The sequence below is a fragment of the Phyllobates terribilis genome, unplaced genomic scaffold (assembly GCF_046119375.1).
Source record: "Phyllobates terribilis strain yellow unplaced genomic scaffold, ASM4611937v1 Scaffold_13__5_contigs__length_258822181, whole genome shotgun sequence".
NCBI classification, from domain to species: domain Eukaryota; kingdom Metazoa; phylum Chordata; class Amphibia; order Anura; family Dendrobatidae; genus Phyllobates; species Phyllobates terribilis.
In genome coordinates, this window is record NW_027362773.1 from 85,185,451 (window position 1) to 85,204,999 (window position 19,549).

At 47.3% G+C, this 19,549-nt stretch overlaps 1 protein-coding gene across 1 annotated transcript; it reads left to right on the forward strand.

The window, feature by feature from the left end:
- Positions 1-1,751: 1,751 nt before the first annotated feature.
- LOC141173594 (astacin-like metalloendopeptidase) lies at positions 1,752-18,820 on the forward strand. Its single transcript, XM_073657893.1, has 11 exons — positions 1,752-1,938; positions 2,251-2,391; positions 3,130-3,247; positions 3,430-3,608; positions 3,764-3,845; positions 5,513-5,640; positions 7,136-7,251; positions 13,499-13,724; positions 13,955-14,079; positions 15,468-15,693; positions 18,771-18,820. Exons 1-11 carry the CDS (start codon positions 1,752-1,754, stop codon positions 18,818-18,820), a joined length of 1,578 nt encoding a protein of 525 aa, XP_073513994.1.
- The last annotated feature ends 729 nt before the right edge of the window (positions 18,821-19,549 follow it).

Genomic DNA, 19,549 nt, shown 5'->3' on the forward strand with positions numbered 1-19,549 from the left:
GTATGTCACGCCAAAATGATGGCTAATAAAAAGCAGAGCCGCGGATGCCGTCAGGTAGGAGCCGGCTTGAGGACTCCCGTCCAATGGCAACATAGTTCTGTTGTGGCCAATGGAGCAGATCCTGTAAATTGATTTGCACCAACTCTAGTGTCCTGCCATCATGCACTGGACAGGCTGTGGAGAGATGCACTATAAGCCCCAAAGGTTAATTTCTATGAAATCCATTCTTGCTAAGAAGTGTACAGATTGGAATTAGTTCCGGGGAAGACACTGAAATATCCCAGACGTCCATCCCAACAAATGTGCATAAAAGCAGACCATGGCGTGCCCATTACTGCAGTTTTACAGGAGACGAGAAGGCTGAGGAGACCATGGCAAGTAGATGGCTGTCACCTCTTCTGTGGTGTGTCTTCTTCCAAGTCCACAGCGCGCCACTGCAGGTAAGACACCGGCGTATGCGACTACTTCACATGGGGTCACGTGGGGCATGAGGATTAGGAGGCGGCGGGGAGTTGGAGCACCTGGACAGGTAAGGAGCAGGTGTAGGACAGGTGAGTGTAAGCTTTTATTTATTTTAACCCTTTCCCAACCCTGCATTTATTTTGTATTTTTATTGCCATTTCTATTTGGATAAATACTATTTCATTCCTGGCAAATTCAAGCGAATTTGCCAGGAATGAATTTTGGGAAATTTGCTCATTTCTAAACAGGTGTTTTTAGCACTGAGAGCCCCTTATATTGGCCATTTTGATGGTATCAGTGTGACCTGGTGCCTGTTTAATCAATGCATATCTATTTTGTCCTTTAATTACAATTGGTGATCTTTCACCTTTACCTGTTGAGTAAAGCTTCATCTGATCATTGGGTCAGGATTCAGGTCAATGTTAAAGATAAATGTTTGCTAGAAATAGTTCCACCATTGACATATCGACAGTGAATGCATCCTGAAAATTTGCAGTATATTGATAGCCTTGCCAAATTATATTGCAGCAAAAGCAGGTATGACAGGGTTAAGTCCTAGCTCTGCAGGATTTGATTAGGTGCACCTGCCTAGCTTTTTACTAGAACCAGGGCCTATGTTCACTAGTGGGGTCAGTCTGCTGAATGAAGAAGAGTCAAGTGTGCTGCTGGTGAGTGACCAGCCAAAATGTGAGAGAGATAAGACAAGGTCTCTCTCTGAATGGAAACTGCCTGCGTCAGCTAGGGAAGCTGAGCAGTCTGAGTGTTGTAGCTGCAGAGAAACGCTACCTAATGCCTTCCCTACAGCACTAATCATAATTCATCTTTTTTTCAGCTACCTGTTCTTCCTAGTTTCCAAATACAAGGTGAGAAAACACAATGAGTCTAAATGATTACACTTATTTTTTTTTCTCCTGGTTTTAATTTGAATCTTATTCTTTTAATTTTCACCTTTTTGAAGTCTATTTTATGTGTTTGCCTGTTTTTTTATGCTTGTTATTTTTTGGGATGTTTGGGGTTCTGTGCCTATAAAGCAAGCACATAGTCACAGAGTCGCCCAGGCTTCTTAGCAATGCATAGTCTCTGCTCGCTCCTCCCCTTTACTGCACTGTTTATTCTCTCTGATCCCATGAGATGCCTAATCTATCAAAAGTAATAAAATGAAAAAAGGGGCATGTATACTCTGCTCTGCTTCCCATATACAACCTCAACCCCCATCTAGGACATGGAAAGGGTCTTAAGCTTGTTTGCTTCCAACTGCTTCCCTATTGATTGCAGAAGAAAAGAGCAGCATGGACATCATATTGGTTCTTGCCCTTCTGTTTGGTGGCTTTTCATTACCCAGGTCGGTGCTCCTGATCTTGGGTCTTGCATCTATGTGGTTGATCTGTAGTTTCTTCTCTCAATATTTAGGGCCACCTTTCAAATCAAGCCCTCCACCAGAAGATGTTTTCAGCACCATAGAAAGGGTCAACAAAGGTAACTAATCAAAGAAAAAACTCCTGGTCACCAAAAGTTCTAAATAAAATTAACATCCTGTCTTGTCTTGTTCTTGGTTTGGCAAATCTTCTCACCTTGGACATAAAGCTTCGGAGCTTGTTCAACATCCCCTCCAGTGGAGGAAGGAAGCATGGCTATGGAGCTGGTTGCTCAAGGTGTTGCACATGTCCAAATTTAAGAAGGATGGTGTCAACCAGAGCTGAAAATCCATTTACTTCAGATGCATAACGGTTACATAGGCTATTAATGAGTATGAGCCAACCATGTTCATGTTATATATCCCCTATCTAGCAAAGAAAAGGGTCCTGCACCAAGGTGACATTGTAGTGAAGGACGGGCGCAGTGCCATTACCTGCACCACCGGGAATTGTTTCTGGCCTAAGGCAGGTGATGGTTTGGTCTCAATACCTTACACATTGGATCCTCAGTTCAGTAAGTGACCTCTGTCGTAACTCATATGACTTAGTATTAATAGACTATCAGGCTCATTTTTCTGGCACCCCTACCTCCATTTTTGGTGATAGTTGTTTCTCCGGAGGTTTTGCTCCCTTCAAAGAAATTTTGAAGGGCAGAGAAATTCCATTAAGACAACAACCACAACGAACGTGAGTCTGAAGGCAAAAAATTGGAAGTCCAGACAACAGCTACCAAAACTTTGACAAGAAACTGACCAGATTATAGACAAGATGGTCATACATAGGAGATTATAGTCGACCAAACCCATCAGCCTTGGTGGAATAGGCTAACGATGTAATGTGTACGGTGGACTCCATACAGTCCCATGATGGACATGTTGCTTACTCCTCTCTAGCTAAACATGAAAGTACGAGGTCAGGCAAGATTGCCTTTGGCCAAACGAGCTGTCTCATTATTTTGGTCAAGTTTTATATTATGTAATGTGTGGACCTCAAATACTCCATTAATCCCTTCCATCCAGAGTTGGGGATAGCTGAGGATCGTACGTCTTAAACTAGTATTGTCATTGATCTGAGATGCTCTACCAATTGAACGGATGTGTGTCCATGGCTGCCAATGGTAATTATAGCATAAAGAGTGAATGCGAGCCATTACGTTGTCAAACTGCTGGACATTATCTATATCTCAAACCTCTCAATCTACTCCTATATTTATGCAAAACCTAAATATTTCCCTTCTATTTCTTTCAATCAGCAAATGACGACCAAGCAGATATTCTCAAAGCCATGTTGGAATTCTCCACAATGACCTGCGTCCGTTTTGTGCCACGTACCAGAGAAGCCGATTACCTAAATATTATTTCCGATATTGGGTGAGTACTTGGGAGTCAGGCTCTCCAAAATCCACTATCTTACGAAGGAAATCATAACCGCATGAAACCTCTCAAGTGACATGGAAACTGTAGGGTTAAACATCGAAACTTAATCTTGATACTTGAGGTTCTGTCAAGTAATCTCTTGGTTATTTAGCTTCCAGATTTTGGCTTTTTTTCAGATGTTGGTCAATGTTGGGCCGCTCAGGAGGACCCCAGTATGTGTCTGTGGACAGGGAAGGATGTATGATACATGGCGTTATACAACATGAGCTCAACCACGCCGTCGGCTTCGAGCATGAGCACAGCAGGAGCGATCGTGATTCCTACATCAAGATCCTGTGGGAAAATATAGTTCCTGGTAAATATAACAGTTCCTCTATTCCACAGTCAATCTCATCATGGCCATCAAGGACTTATACGTTGGGCTCTGCATGGTGTCTGACATCCGCAGAGTGCAGACTGCTGTTCTATAGTATCCTACATTTTGCCAATCCATGTTTTTCTTTCTCCCAGGATATAATGCAAGTTTTCAAAAAAGCAACACCAACAACCTGGGTCTGGAATATGACTACACATCTGTGATGCATTATGGAAAGTAAGTACCTCTGATGGAATATGACTTCTAAAAGGACCACTCGGACTGTTACTTTTGCATATGATTTATCCACCTTTGTCCTTTTTTCTAAGATCAATTGTAGTATCTGTTTTTATCAGCGGGTTTGGGCTGGTCTGCTGAAGTAGAGTAGACACATTGGGAGAAAGCTTTGGGGTGTACACCATTTGGCTAATATAGTCATCCAATCCGGAGACCCCCGACCTCTCAAGACCAAAGCCATGGGATAAGTAGTTTGAAAGCCCGAGATGCAGAAGAGGTGACCTTGGGTTGCCTGAACTTACTAAGTGTGGGACCCCTCTCGAGTGATGGCACCCTTGTTCTTGACCTCTGGCTAGAACGCAGAATATGTAATTTCCCAGCTGAAGGTCGAGCAAGTGTTACACTATAAAGCCTTCACTATTTCTTTATTTTCTTCACTGTGTCCATCACAAAAACTTCTTGGGGATGTGGTTCCCTCCTGAATAGTCTAGGGAGTGTGTGGCCATCAGGTTCCCCCCCCCCTTACAACTCCATTCTACTTCTTCTCCGGCAAGGGAGCTCGATGAGCTCTCCCCAAGATTTGGAGAGGGGACGCTATCATTCCCTGATCCTCGCTGTGTTCTTCTGGTTTGGAGAGGCAAAGAACGATTTATTGGGGTCTCTTCTTTTGAAGTGAGCTGCGATAGCCTGCACTTATTTTTACGTGGCACTTCTCAACTTTTTTGCACAATCCATTGGAAAGCACAATCTTTGGCTCCAAAAAAAAAAGGCCTGTGTAGATCTTTTTCTCCTTGGTCTTCCTTTATGGATCTCTGGTGAGTCAATATTCATCATGTTGAGTATGGAGACGCAAGTAGATGCTGCCGCATTCAGCCCCGGTGCATTAACCCTTTTAAAACCTAACTGCACACTAAGTTTTTTGGGGAGACTAAAAACCTGAAAAATTGCAAAAAAAAATGGATAAAAGACTCTTCCTGTTCGTTTCTATTGTAAACCTACTCTGCGAGTCTTATGTTCAGTCTTTTCAGCGTCTTTTTTCTGCTTGGTGGGAAAAAGACATAACTTTCTGATGGAATCGGCTCCAAACTAGGCACTCTCCAATCAGAAAGCATCAGGTAAAAAACTGTACAAAAACAATTCAGTACCACTTCAGGAGACGAAAAATTCTGCAAAAAAACTGAGCAAAAAAGCATTTCGTAAAGCAGTTTCCTCTGGAAAACTCTTTGTTTTTTGACCTCCTCGTGTGCCCATTGCCTTGGGCTAAGTTTTCATGTTGAGGCTGCACAGAGTTTTGACCATTTTTTGTTTTTATGGCCACGCGGCTTCTTCTCTTTACCAACCAACTGCACAATTCTGTAAATCGCCGCAGCTTTACCAGTACTTTAGCTGCTGTGCAGCTACAATGTATGATCCAAACCTAAAGATATGGGCTGTACATGGCCTCGGTGCAAATTCATACCATGCTCATATTGGGATATATGTGACCTGAAGATCAAAGCCGATCTATGCCAAGTGCAGAAAAGTTGTTTTTTCTTTCTAAATAATTAAAACAGCTTTGCAAAATCTATGAATTATATTTGCCATGAGATTTTTCTTTAAGTTGGGCTCTAAATTAGTAAATTTGAAATTTCTCTTTCTATACTAAGTTTTATTTTTATCTCTCACAGATTTGCATTCGCCATCAATTACTTCAGACCGACCATTCAGCCAATTCCCAATAACCAAATCAACATCGGGCAGAGAATAGGACTGAGCAACCTGGACGTAGCAAAAATAAACATACTTTACAACTGCAGTAAGTGCTCCCAACGCTGAATCCCGAGATATTAGAGTACAGCCTATAAACTGAGAATCCAGTGAGGCATGAGGCTAACCGTGCCTCACCGAGACGCTGGACCATATGTAACTTGAGGATTGTGAAAAAGGAGCAATCAGCTCACCTGTCCAGGTGCATGGCGAAATACTGCAGTAATAGCAACTGTCCAAACGATAGTCGGCACTTACATATTCTTAAAAGAATTGCTTTATTGATCCAGTAGCATAAAAGGCACAAAAAATGGTTGAACACAACAGAACAAAAATTAGAAAGGCAGAAAAGACATATTCGCTGCGCTCCCAGGCAACATGTTTCACACCTACATAGGCATGACAAAGGACCATGCAGGGGATATTTCTTTTCTGCCTTTCTAATTTTTGTTCTGTTGTGTTCAACCATTTTTTGTGCCTTTTATACTACTGGATCAATAAAGCAACTATTTTAAGAAGGTGTGAGTGCCGGCTATCATTTGGACTATAACTTGAGGATTGTTGAAGCTTATGCAAAATCCATAACTGGCCACCCACCTATTGCCACTCCGGCTCCAGCATCAATGGCATGCAAGGTGAAGGAAAGACTAAGTGCAATACAAAGAGAAAAGAGAAAGGGAGCCCAGACTCTAGGGAAAGGGGAGAGTGGAGACCTCCTAGGTAGATCTAATCTCACCCTGTCTCCACTAACATCCCTATATTGGTTCTTCACCAATCGCCGCATGCATACCTTGCCCTGTCTTTCCCTGGCGTTGGGCCCTGGCTAGGGAAGGGAGGAGACGAGCGCTAGTCGATCCCCACTGACCACTACAGACAACAAGGTGGGATAAACAAGGGAAAATCGCTTAGCTTGCTTTAGATGAAAACAGACAAATGCGCACATGTCCTCTAGCACCAGAGAAGTAGAAGTATTGCTCTTGCTCAAGCTTTCACAAGGGATAATGTGAATATCGCCGACACCTCCCTCTGGCACACAGCAGGTATTTATACACCCAGGCCAGGGAGCTAATTAGCCAGAGGAAGGTAGCCACTGGGTCTTAGAGAGACAGCTTCAAGAAGATGTCTGTAATGCCAAACGAAGAGATCTCCTGCAACCAACTGCATGGCGACTGTCTGTCACTTCTGAAACACCCGTGACAATCAATGACTAAATCATCTGTAATATAACAGTGTCAGTCTGCTGCTCATAAGCTATTGATATTTTTGTAGTGGTACCAATGATAACATTGATGTTAAGCATTTGTAAAGTATTGCAAGTTCAGTTTCTCATCTCTTGCACCGTCTATGAAGTCAAGAAGCAGAGTAAGAGGTTGACATGTTGTATCATGTCGTCATATCTGGTGTACGTTGGGCTATTTTCATGCCATTGGACAAATTGGTACATGAACTCCTGTAACATTTTGTAATTTATGTCCGGTCAGGGTTATTTCTTAGCTGCACACCTTCCTTAGCGCCACGTATGACTTTTCTTATTCCTCCTCCAGATGTTTGCTCCACTTTGCTCTCCGCTGATAGTGGGGTCTTCGCCTCCGCATCAAACTCTTCAAATTACCCAAATAATTACAACTGCTCTTGGCTCATCCGGATCACAAATCAACAGGTAAAATACATAAGACGATGAGTGGGGTATGTAATATAGACCAAATGATATTGGGACCCCACCAGCACCGATCTGGAGCTCAAATATGCCCCATCGAAATCGAACGGTGGCCATGCATGCTCCATCTATTCTCTATGGGACCACCGGAGATGGAGAAAATGGGTCAGTGGAGCTCACCCCTCAATTCTGATGGGGATAGTCCTGTTTTTATGAATGTCCTGCAGTTTCCATACAGTGCCTATATAATAGCGCCATACAGCAACCAACGCTATATAGTCACCCGATGTAACATACCTGGCGGCGTCCTTGCATAGTGGTCCATCTCCCACTGTGCAAGAGCGCGCACTTGATCTCCAGTCCAGAATGTCTCTCTGGCTTCCCTCCATGCTGTCTGTTTGTGTCTGTTTCTGCTGCTTAAGGGCGGCGCCCGATCACTTCCTGCTTTTTGTACCTGCCGTGGGTCACACCCCTTGTGCGTCCTCAGCCTATTGCTGTCTGTCACCTGGTATATAACCCAGCTGCTCCAATCAATCCCTGCCTGAGCATAGTGTTTCATTCAGTGTGTGCTTGCACTCTGAAGGTGCCAGGTCCCGTTCTGTGTTCTCTTGTCTGCCTATCCTGGAGGCTGTATTTCCAGGCCTGTCTGAACACGCTCCTAGCCTGTTCCTCTCGCCTTCTAGGGGCCGATTACCTAGACCTGCTCCTGTATCTTGTCTGCCCTGTCTGAACACGCTCCTAGCCTGTTCCTCCTGCCTTCTAGGGGCCGATTACCTAGACCCGCTCCTGTATCTTGTCTGTCCTGTCTGAACACGCTCCTTGCCTCTTTGTCCCGCCTCTCTGGGGGCCGTATTCCCAGACCCGCTCCTGTATCCCGCTGCAGTGTCGGTCTCCTCCGTACACTCAGTTCCAGTCTGCACTCTCTCCTATCTTTTACCTGTTTTTTCTCTATGTCCGTTCCTTTCCTTTTTCTGCAGAGTCTGAACTTGTACCTAACTCCTGCTTGTTGTCTCTGTACTCCCGTTTGTGAGTTTGTGGTCCACTCACTACTTCACTGCAAGTACCCTGTGGGTATCTGGCTCTGCCTTTCCCTTCCTGTCTGTTCCGTGTGAACAGAGCCCTGTCCCCCCTGCTCAGCCTAGCCTGCTCTGACTCCTTTGCTCACTGCTCCGGCGGTTCTAGCCTGCTCTGACTCCTTTGCTCACCGCTCCGGCGATTCTAGCCTGCTCTGACTCCTTTGCTCACCGCTCCGGCGGTTCTAGCCTGCTCTGACTCCTTTGCTCACCGCTCCGGCGGTTCTAGCCTGCTCTGACTCCTTTGCTCACCGCTCCGGCGGTTCTAGCCTGCTCTGACTCCTTTGCTCACCGCTCCGGCGGTTCTAGCCTGCTCTGACTCCTTTGCTCACCGCTCCGGCGGTTCTAGCCTGCTCTGACTCCTTTGCTCACTGCTCCGGCAGTCTCGCTCAGCTCTGACCCTTTGCTCACCGCTCCAGGCGGCCTTGTCCTGCCCTGCTCTCGCTCACCTCTCTGGGCGGCCTCACTCTGCTGTGTTTGTCCGCCACATCTGTGGTTCTGTTCCTGAGTCCCAGTGTGTACTGGGTCCTATTCCCCCTGTGTTCCTACCTGCTAGTGCCTCCCTGTCTGCACTCTAGCCGTGCTTGCCTGTACCCCCCTGCCTTCATACCCGCCTGCCTGCATACCAGTCGTGCCTGCCTATTCCCACCAGTCTGTGTGCCAGCCTACCAGTCTGTTCCTGTATTCCCCTGTGTGGGTCAACAGCCGTGTCCGGGGTCTGTCCTGGAGTAGCACCTGGTCCCTCTGCTCGGTTCCTCCTTGGTGCACTGGCGTCGTATGCCGTCGTGCGACCCTGGTCGGATCGGGTGAATACCTAGTTACGCCCCTCCAGGCATTCACTCTCCGGCACGGTCCAGTGGAATCACACGCACACGCCGCTCAGCCCGGGCGTGTGCATTACAGCATGCTCAGGCCATGGTTCCCGTTGAGCCCCACGGCCTTCGCTCTCTGAGACGTTTTCTAGTGAATACATGCATTAAAAATAAATAAATAAAAAAATTTTTTCCTTAGCTGAGTTCCAGGCGAATTACGCACCCGTCCAGATGGATCTATCAGCTCTCGATCCTGCGGATCCGCCACGTTACTATGGGGATCCAAGACAGAGTCGTGCATTTGTGGAGCAATGCATGCTACCCTTCAAGTTCTACCCTCTATGTTTTCCCACAGATCGGGTTAAGGTGGGATTCATGATGTCTTACCTAGCGGGTGATGCCTTGAATTGGATCATTCCCCTATGGGACGCACAGGATCCTATCGTCCTAGACATAATGGCCTTCCTGGTGGCCTTTCTAATGGTCTTCGATGATCCTAACCCGGAGGCTCCTGCTGAAGCTTCACTTCCCAGTATCCCGGAGCAGCCCCCATGGGTAATGTGTGTGGGTAGCGCAATAGTCCTCCAGCCCAATGAGACTACTGCCCACCCAGAATCCTCACAGGGTGACTACACTCTCCGGAATACTTCTCCCAACCTCAAGAGGCAGTCCAGACGTGCTAGACGTAGAGGCAAGCCGTCACACCAGGGTCTGTCCTCCCTGAGACCTCCTGACCCCAACCTTGAAGTCCCTACTGAAGCTTCATCTCCCTGTATCCCGGAGAAGCCCCAACGGGTAATGTGCGTGGGGAGTGCACCAGTTCTCCTGCCCGAAGAGACTGCTGCCCACCCAGAATTCACACCGGAGGACCTCCTGTTGCCTCCTGAATCCCCCGGGATACCACTTGAGGACAATTGGAGAGAGACTTCCCTATACCCTGCACCTGATACCTCGCCCGCTTCGTCCAGTGAGTCCGACCTAGTGTTCTCCGAAGCAGAGGTTACCCCTGAGTCTCTACACCCCTCCGATGAGGCGGAGGATCTCCAGTTGTCTCCTGAACCCTTCGGGGTGCTACCTGGTAGCGAATGGACAGAGACTTTCCTATACTCGGTACCTGATACCTCGGCTGCTTCATCCAGTGAGTCCGACCTAGTGTACTCTGAAGCAGAGGTTACCGATGAGTCTCGTCACCCCTCCGACCTGGCGGAGGACCTCCAGTTGTCTCCTGAGCCCTTCGGGGTGCTACCTGGTAGCGAAAGGACAGAGACGCTCCTATACTCTGTACCTGATACCTTGCTCGCTTCGTCCAGTGAGTCCTACCTAGTGTACTCCGAAGCAGAGGTTACTCCCGAGTCTCTACACCCCTCCGACCAGGCGGAGGACCTCCAGTTGTCTCCAAAACCCTTTGGGGTGCCACCTGGTCGTGAATGGACAGAGACTTTCCTATATCCTGGATCTGATACCTCGCTTGCTTCGTCCAGTGAGTCCGACCTAGTGTACTCTGAAGCAGAGGTTACCCATGAGTCTCTACACCCCTCTGACCAGGCGGAGGACCTCCAGTTGTCTCCAGAACCCTTCGGGGTGCCACCTGGTGGTGAATGGACAGAGACTTTCCAATACTCGGTACACGATACCTTGCCTGCTTCGTCCAGTGAGTCCGACCTAGTGTACTCTGAAGCAGATGTTTTCCCCGAGCCTCTGCACTCTTCTGACCCGGCAGAGGACGTCCAGTTGTTTCATGACTCCTCCGGGGTACCACCAGATAACAAAGAGACAGTGACTTTTTCTCACCCTGTACCTGATAACCCGTCTATTTCTTCCTGTGAATTTGACAAGATGTACCTCGAAGCAGAGATTACCCCCAAGTCTCTGCTCCCCTCCAACCCGGTGGAGGACTTCCAGTTGTCTCCTGTACCCTCTGGGGTGCCACCTGAAAATATGTGGAGAGAGACTTCCTTGTGTGCTGTTCCTGGTACTCCACCCATTTCGTCTGTTGCTGAGGATGGCTGGATAGGAGGTAGCATCCTAGCTAACCAGATGAGATCAGTTTTTCCTGTGGACAGTGGAAGTGATCTCCTTGAAGTGAAGGATTGGCCCTCGAATTCCCTGCGGAAGATTCTGGCAGGCCTGAAGAAGAGGGGGCGTAAGGGGGGGTACTGTAACATACCTGGCGGCGTCCTTGCATAGTGGTCCATCTCCCACTGTGCAAGAGCGCGCACTTGATCTCCAGTCCAGAATGTCTCTCTGGCTTCCCTCCATGCTGTCTGTTTGTGTCTGTTTCTGCTGCTTAAGGGTGGCGCCCGATCACTTCCTGCTTTTTGTACCTGCCGTGGGTCACACCCCTTGTGCGTCCTCAGCCTATTGCTGTCTGTCACCTGGTATATAACCCAGCTGCTCCAATCAATCCCTGCCTGAGCATAGTGTTTCATTCAGTGTGTGCTTGCACTCTGAAGGTGCCAGGTCCCGTTCTGTGTTCTCTTGTCTGCCTATCCTGGAGGCTGTATTTCCAGGCCTGTCTGAACACGCTCCTAGCCTGTTCCTCTCGCCTTCTAGGGGCCGATTACCTAGACCTGCTCCTGTATCTTGTCTGCCCTGTCTGAACACGCTCCTAGCCTGTCCCTCCTGCCTTCTAGGGGCCGATTACCTAGACCCGCTCCTGTATCTTGTCTGTCCTGTCTGAACACGCTCCTTGCCTCTTCGTCCCGCCTCTCTGGGGGCCGTATTCCCAGACCCGCTCCTGTATCCCGCTGCAGTGTCGGTCTCCTCCGTACACTCAGTTCCAGTCTGCACTCTCTCCTATCTTTTACCTGTTTTTTCTCTATGTCCGTTCCTTTCCTTTTTCTGCAGAGTCTGAACTTGTACCTAACTCCTGCTTGTTGTCTCTGTACTCCCGTTTGTGAGTTTGTGGTCCACTCGCTACTTCACTGCAAGTACCCTGTGGGTATCTGGCTCTGCCTTTCCCTTCCTGTCTGTTCCGTGTGAACAGAGCCCTGTCCCCCCTGCTCAGCCTAGCCTGCTCTGACTCCTTTGCTCACTGCTCCGGCGGTTCTAGCCTGCTCTGACTCCTTTGCTCACCGCTCCGGCGATTCTAGCCTGCTCTGACTCCTTTGCTCACCGCTCCGGCGGTTCTAGCCTGCTCTGACTCCTTTGCTCACCGCTCCGGCGGTTCTAGCCTGCTCTGACTCCTTTGCTCACCGCTCCGGCGGTTCTAGCCTGCTCTGACTCCTTTGCTCACCGCTCCGGCGGTTCTAGCCTGCTCTGACTCCTTTGCTCACCGCTCCGGCGGTTCTAGCCTGCTCTGACTCCTTTGCTCACCGCTCCGGCGGTTCTAGCCTGCTCTGACTCCTTTGCTCACCGCTCCGGCGGTTCTAGCCTGCTCTGACTCCTTTGCTCACCGCTCCGGCGGTTCTAGCCTGCTCTGACTCCTTTGCTCACCGCTCCGGCGGTTCTAGCCTGCTCTGACTCCTTTGCTCACTGCTCCGGCAGTCTCGCTCAGCTCTGACCCTTTGCTCACCGCTCCAGGCGGCCTTGTCCTGCCCTGCTCTCGCTCACCTCTCTGGGCGGCCTCACTCTGCTGTGTTTGTCCGCCACATCTGTGGTTCTGTTCCTGAGTCCCAGTGTGTACTGGGTCCTATTCCCCCTGTGTTCCTACCTGCTAGTGCCTCCCTGTCTGCACTCTAGCCGTGCTTGCCTGTACCCCCCTGCCTGCATACCCGCCTGCCTGCATACCAGTCGTGCCTGCCTATTCCCACCAGTCTGTGTGCCAGCCTACCAGTCTGTTCCTGTATTCCCCTGTGTGGGTCAACAGCCGTGTCCGGGGTCTGTCCTGGAGTAGCACCTGGTCCCTCTGCTCGGTTCCTCCTTGGTGCACTGGCGTCGTATGCCGTCGTGCGACCCTGGTCGGATCGGGTGAATACCTAGTTACGCCCCTCCAGGCATTCACTCTCCGGCACGGTCCAGTGGAATCACACGCACACGCCGCTCAGCCCGGGCGTGTGCATTACACCCGATAATAACACCCTATGGTTCCTAAATTATTCCATAGCTTGGTCCATGGGACAAATTCATGAGAAGCCACCAAAAAAGAACCTTAAAGCAAAATGCATATGGCGGAAAAGGTGGCATGGTCCCTTAAAGGGTAATCCATCTGCTAACTTCCATATAAGATGTTAATTACCCCTTTAAATGGTAACATTTCCCTTTTTTGCCCCATATCTCCTGCACTGCTTTGTCTTTGGTAATAGCTGCTCATTGCATATGGCTCCTGCACTGTTATAGGACGCTCACATTAGGGTTAGTGGCCCTTTAATAGGTGGTAGATTAGGTACGCAGCTCCTGCTGATGCTTTTCCATCTCTCTCCCTAGATTCTCCTGCAGTTTCAGGTCTTTGATGTACAATCCTCCGCTGGCTGCTCCGCAGATTACATCAGAGCGTATGATGGCGCCAGCCGGGCGTCCCCTCTGCTTCTGGACAGGGCATGTGGAACGGGACAGATGCCATCACTTGTGTCCTCCGGTACCACCATGCTGCTGGAGTTTGTCACTGACAGTTCTGTCACCACGACCGGCTTCAAAGCCTCCTACAGCAAAGGTACCATCAGGCATTTCTGGGTGCACACACCATCCAGAACCATTGTACTAAATGTAATTTTTTTTTTTAAGACACAGCGCCACTCCTATTCATAGGCCTTGTCTGGTATTGCAGTTCCACTTTATTGGAATTAATGGGGCTGCGCTGCAATATGATTTATGGACAGGAGTGGCGCTGTTTCAGTCCTATATTGTAATCTGTAATATTTGTATTTTTTTTTTCAATTTTAGTGGAGTGTGGAGGAACATACACGGCGCCCACCGGGAGCGTATTCAGTCCAGGATATGATCAACACCAAAAATACCCCCCATTTTGTAACTGCACCTGGACAATCCTGGCCCCGGTGGGCTACAGAGTGAGTACAATCACTTCTAAATCCTGTAAAGTGAGACATGGACACGAGGCTCTGCAGCCTCCGGCCTCATCCACCTGTAGGCTGAGCGCTCGTGGTTGGAGCCTCCGGCCTCATCCACCTGTAGACTGAGCACACCTGGTTGGAGCCTCCCGGCCTCATCCGCCTGTAGACTGAACACTCGTGTTTAAAGCCTCCCGGCCTCATCCACCTGCAGACTAAGCGCTCGTGGTTGGAGCCTCCGGCCTTATCCACCTGTAGACTGAGCACACCTGGTTGGAGCCTCCCAGCCTCATCCACCTGTAGACTGAGTACTCGTGGTTGGAGGCTCCCGGCCTCATCCACCTTTAGACTGTGCACTTGTGTTTGGAGCCTCCCGGCCTCATCCTGTAGACTGAGCACACCTGGTTGGAGCCTCCCGGCCTCATCCACCTGTAGACTGAGCACTCGTGGTTGGAGCCTCCCAGCCTCATCCACCTGTACACTGAGCACACCTGGTTGGAGCCTCCTGGCCTCATCCACCTGTAGACTGAGCACACCTGGTTGGAGCCTCCCGGCCTCATCCACCTGTACACTGAGCACACCTGGTTGGAGCCTCCTGGCCTCATCCACCTGTACACTGAGCACACCTGGTTGGAGCTTCCCGGCCTCATCCACCTGTAGACTGAGCACACCTGGTTGGAGCCTCCCGGCCCGAGGTCCGGTTACTGCAGGGAAACTTTTATCTGAAAATTATCTATTGCTAAAAATCATTTTTTTTCTATTACAGAGATTTTTTTAAGTTGTTGATGTTTGTTTTTGTGTTTATTCAATATTATGATCTTTACTAAAAAAGAAAAAAAACTGAATTAAGAATCTTGCAAGCTTCTCACTGGCCAATGGACTATTTTAGACTCATACTGTCTTTTTCAAAGGCAGTACAGCAGTTTCCTCCTCCTCCTGTACAATGACTGATAACTCCTCTATATACAGTAGATAACACAGGATCCACCATTCACAATAGGTGATGTCACAGATCACCTCCTCCTCCTCCTCCTGTACAATGACTGATAACACCTCTATATACAGTAGATAACACAGGATGGACCATTCACAATAGGTGATGTCACAGATCACCTCCTCCTCCTCCTGTACAATGACTGATAACACCTCTATATACAGTAGATAATACAGAATCCACAATAGGTGATGTCACAGCTTACCTCCTCACCTGTATACCGTAAGCTCGTCAGCTCTCTCTAGTGGTCACTGTGAGAACATAGAATGTATTACTCACTATGCAGGGGATCTGGATTTGTATGAGGGTCACAGAGGTCTGACCACTGTAAAGATCTTGTCAGATCTTCTGCTCTTTCACAGGATGATTCAGTTGTTGCCTTTTTATACTGCAGGTGGCGCTGACTTTCTCTAACTTCAGTTTGGAGACCAGTTCCTCGTGCATCTATGATTCCCTGACGATCAGAGATGGGGTATTTTCCTCTTCACCACTCATGGGCGATGTCCACTGTGGCTCTGCCTCAATCCAGCCTGTGACTTCCTCCAGGAATGGCCTGCTCCTTCACTTACTAAGTGACGCTGAAGTAGAGAGCACCGGATTCCTGGCGACATACTCTTTGTGTAAGATGTGAATAAACACAGACAAAACGCGAAGCTTCTGAGCCCCAATGTCAATATGTAACAGGGGTTCAACTCCCACCAACCCATTTATACTTCTACCTGTGTCTTCTCACACAGGGGCTCTGTATGGGGGGGACATTATACCAGGATCGGGAACATTATACCAGAATGGGGGACATTATACCAGGATTGGGGACATTATACCAGGATGGGGGATGTGGAGACACAGGGTCTCCTGTGGGCGCAATACTACTCAGACAACACAGGATGAGGGTAAAACAGTGTGGCAATACTTTATTGAACCACCAAACAGACAATAAACATATAGAACAGTCCCAGCAAATACACAAGATAGTGCAAGTTACAGAGTCTCACCCTTCCAATGGCCAGCTGGGACTAGACCAGTGATTTATGTGGTCAGATGACCTGATTGCCCCAACCCAGATTTCTTCATAACATCTCTGAGAGTTCAGCAATGGTCAATGGAGCAGATCTGTATTCTTGCAGCTGAAGCCGTGGTCCCTTAAGCTGACATCCTGTAGTGTTTAAATCTATGTCCCTCTTGATTGAGCCATATATCCTGGTTGCTGTCCTGAAGAGTCTCTGAATCGGAAGAGTCTCTCATAGTTGTAATTTTGTAAAGGTGTTTCTCATTATTCACAGGGCACGGGCTCATGTCTCATTGTTTGATCATTTAATAAATTTGCATAGTTTGTCTGCAGATCAACAATCTATCTGGCCTGGTTCAATATGTAATTAGCATATTAGCAAACATCCATTGTTCAATGCCCCTCAGTCACTGTCCTTCATCAACACAAAGAAAAGAACATAAATTCAAAAGTCAACATAAAGATAATAGTGTATTTCTCCTGGCCTACTGAACTTAGATGTCTGGATGATTAAGAAGAAATGATGTGGGATATTATATCAAAATGGGGAACATTATACCAGGATGGGGGACATTATAGCAAAATGGGGAACATTATACTAGTATGGGGGACATTAAAACAGGATGAGGACATTATACAAGAATGGGGGACATTATACCAGAATGGGGGACAATATAACAAAATTGGGAACATTATATCAGGATGGGGGGCGTTATACCAAAATAGGGAACATTATACTAGGATGTGGGACATTATACCAGGATAGGGGACGTTGTACCAGGATGAGGACATTATTCCAGAATGGGGAACATTATAGCAGAATGGGGGACATTATTTCAGAATGGGGGACAATATACCCGGATGGGGGACAATATACCAGGATTGGAGACATTATACCATCATGGGAGACATTATACCAGGATGGGGGACATACCAGGATGGGGGACGTTGTACCAGGATGAGGACATTATTCCAGAATGGGGAACATTATAGCAGAATGGGGGTCAATATACCAGGATGGAAGACATTAAAACAGGATGAGGACATTATTTCAGAATGGGGGACTATATACCAGGATGGGGGACAATATAACGTGATGGGGGACATTATACCAAGATGAGGACATTATACCAGAATGGGGAACATTATAGCAGAATGGGGAACATTATAGCAGAATGGGGGTCAATATACCAGGATGGGGGACAGTATGCCAAGATGAGAACATTATACCAGAATGGGGAACAGTATAGTAGATTGGGGGTTAATATACCAGGATGGGAGACATTAAAACAGGGTGAGGACATTATTTCAGAATGGGGGACAGTATACCAGCATTGGGGACAATATACCAGGATGGGAGACATTATACCAGGATGGAGGACAACATATAACCAAGGATGAGAACATTATACCAGAATAAGGGACATTATACCTGGATGGCGGACATTATGCCTGGATGGGATACATTAAAAAAGAGTGTCCCACCTATAACAGAATAGGGGACATTATACCAGGATGGGGGATGTTATACCAGGATAAGGGACATTATACCAGAATAAGGGACATTATCCCAGAATGGGGGACAATATATCAGGATGGCGGACATTATACAAGAATGGGGGACATTATACCAGGATGGGGGGCATTATACCAGGATGGGGGACAATATACCAGAAAGGGGGACATTATACCAGGATGAGGGATGTTATACCAGGATAAGGGACATTATACCAGAATAAGGGACATTATCCCAGAATGGGGGACAATATACCAAGATGGGGGACACTATACAAAAATGGGGGACATTATACCAGGATGGGGGGCATTATACCAGGATGAGGGACAATATACCAGAAAGGGGGACATTATACCAGGATGGGGGATGTTATACCAGGATAAGGGACATTACACCAGAATGGGGACATTATACCAGAAAGGGGACTATATACCAGGATGGGAGACTATATACCAGGATGGGGAACATTATACCAGGATGGGGGATATTATACCAGGATGGGGTACATTATACAAGAATGGGGAACATTATACCAGGATGGAGGACATTATACCAGGATGAGGACATTATTCCAGAATAAGGGACATTATCCCAAAATGGGGGACAATATACCAGGATGGGGGGCATTATTACTAGAAGGGGCCTAGGATGGGGGAGATTATTATAAGAAGGGGCCAGGACAAGGGACATTATTACATGAGGGGTTAACGCGTATGTCTTTATAGGATCTAGAATGCTACAAGGGCCCATAGAGCTGACCAATATGCAGGCAGGGGCCCAGGTCCAAGTTTTGCATCGGGGCCCATCGGAGTTTAGTTGCGCCTATAGATGGGTAGATAGATTAGATTAGATAAAGTATATTTATATTTTGATCATTTCCCTGCACTGGGAATTTTTTCCCAGTTTCCAGGACAACTCGTCCATTATATTTTGTGGATGTATCAACACACAAATAAAACTAAAATCCAAAGTGCAAAAATGATAGATGGCTCCAGTCTATTCTTTTGCAGAATATGCTAATGTATAGTAGCTATGTAAGACATATGACGTGCGCAGATTTGGGTGATATGTTTCAGGCCATGTGCACCATGTTGATCCACTTGTCACAATTTGCGTCATTTTCACCATACATCGTCCTAATCATTTTTTCCTTCATTTTTTTTCTGTTTCAGTTCAAGCTAGGTCCGTGAATGAAGATGAAAACTTCAGAGAAATTCAATGATATCATCATTATCATTCAACTATTATTTTGATTATTTAAAGCGACAGTGTTACACATTGTGCGTGTTGTGTTATAGAACGTTATTGACCTGTTCTTGCAGATTATAAAATATTAGATAAATATTGATCTGTCTGGTGGATGATTTCTTGGGGTGTTAGTCGCTTTCAGTACCGATCTGGGGACCAAATGTTTTAGATACACACTGACCAACAGCGCCACCTGCTGGAAGTGTTAAGGCACAATGTGGATGCTCTCACCTAGATACCTTGACAAGAAAAATGACTTTTAGAGCTCGCTCATACTAGTATATAACTCGGATGAGTGCAATCCGATAAAAAATTGGACAACACTGGAACCAATGTTATTCCGCGATGCCGTGTGGATCTGCGGATTTTTTCTCAGCTATATTTGGCATAAGAAAAAAATTGCAGGATGCAGTATAACGTCTGATTTTAACAGATACATTATAATTCTGTAGCACAGGAAACTGTAAATGGTTCTGTAAAAGATTAATAGCTGTTGAAGAGTGATGAGCGAGCACTAAAATGCTCGGGTACTCGTTGCTCGGGTCAAGCATATTGGAATACTCAGGTGCTCGACCCGAGCAACGAGCCCAATGTAAGTCTATGGGAAACTCGAGCATTTTTGCGGCGGCACCCCCGGCGGTCTGCAGAGGGCCTAAAAATTGCCCAAATCGATGGGAACAGTGCTCAAATTACATGGGAACAG

Bases quoted from the DNA above. Each gene is read 5' to 3' on its own strand.
- LOC141173594 (XM_073657893.1), top strand. From the start codon at position 1,752: ATGGACATCATATTGGTTCTTGCCCTTCTGTTTGGTGGCTTTTCATTA. The intron at 2,392-3,129 runs GTAAGTGACCTC...TCTTTCAATCAG, and splicing joins CACATTGGATCCTCAGTTCA to CAAATGACGACCAAGCAGAT. The intron at 3,846-5,512 runs GTAAGTACCTCT...TATCTCTCACAG, and splicing joins TCTGTGATGCATTATGGAAA to ATTTGCATTCGCCATCAATT.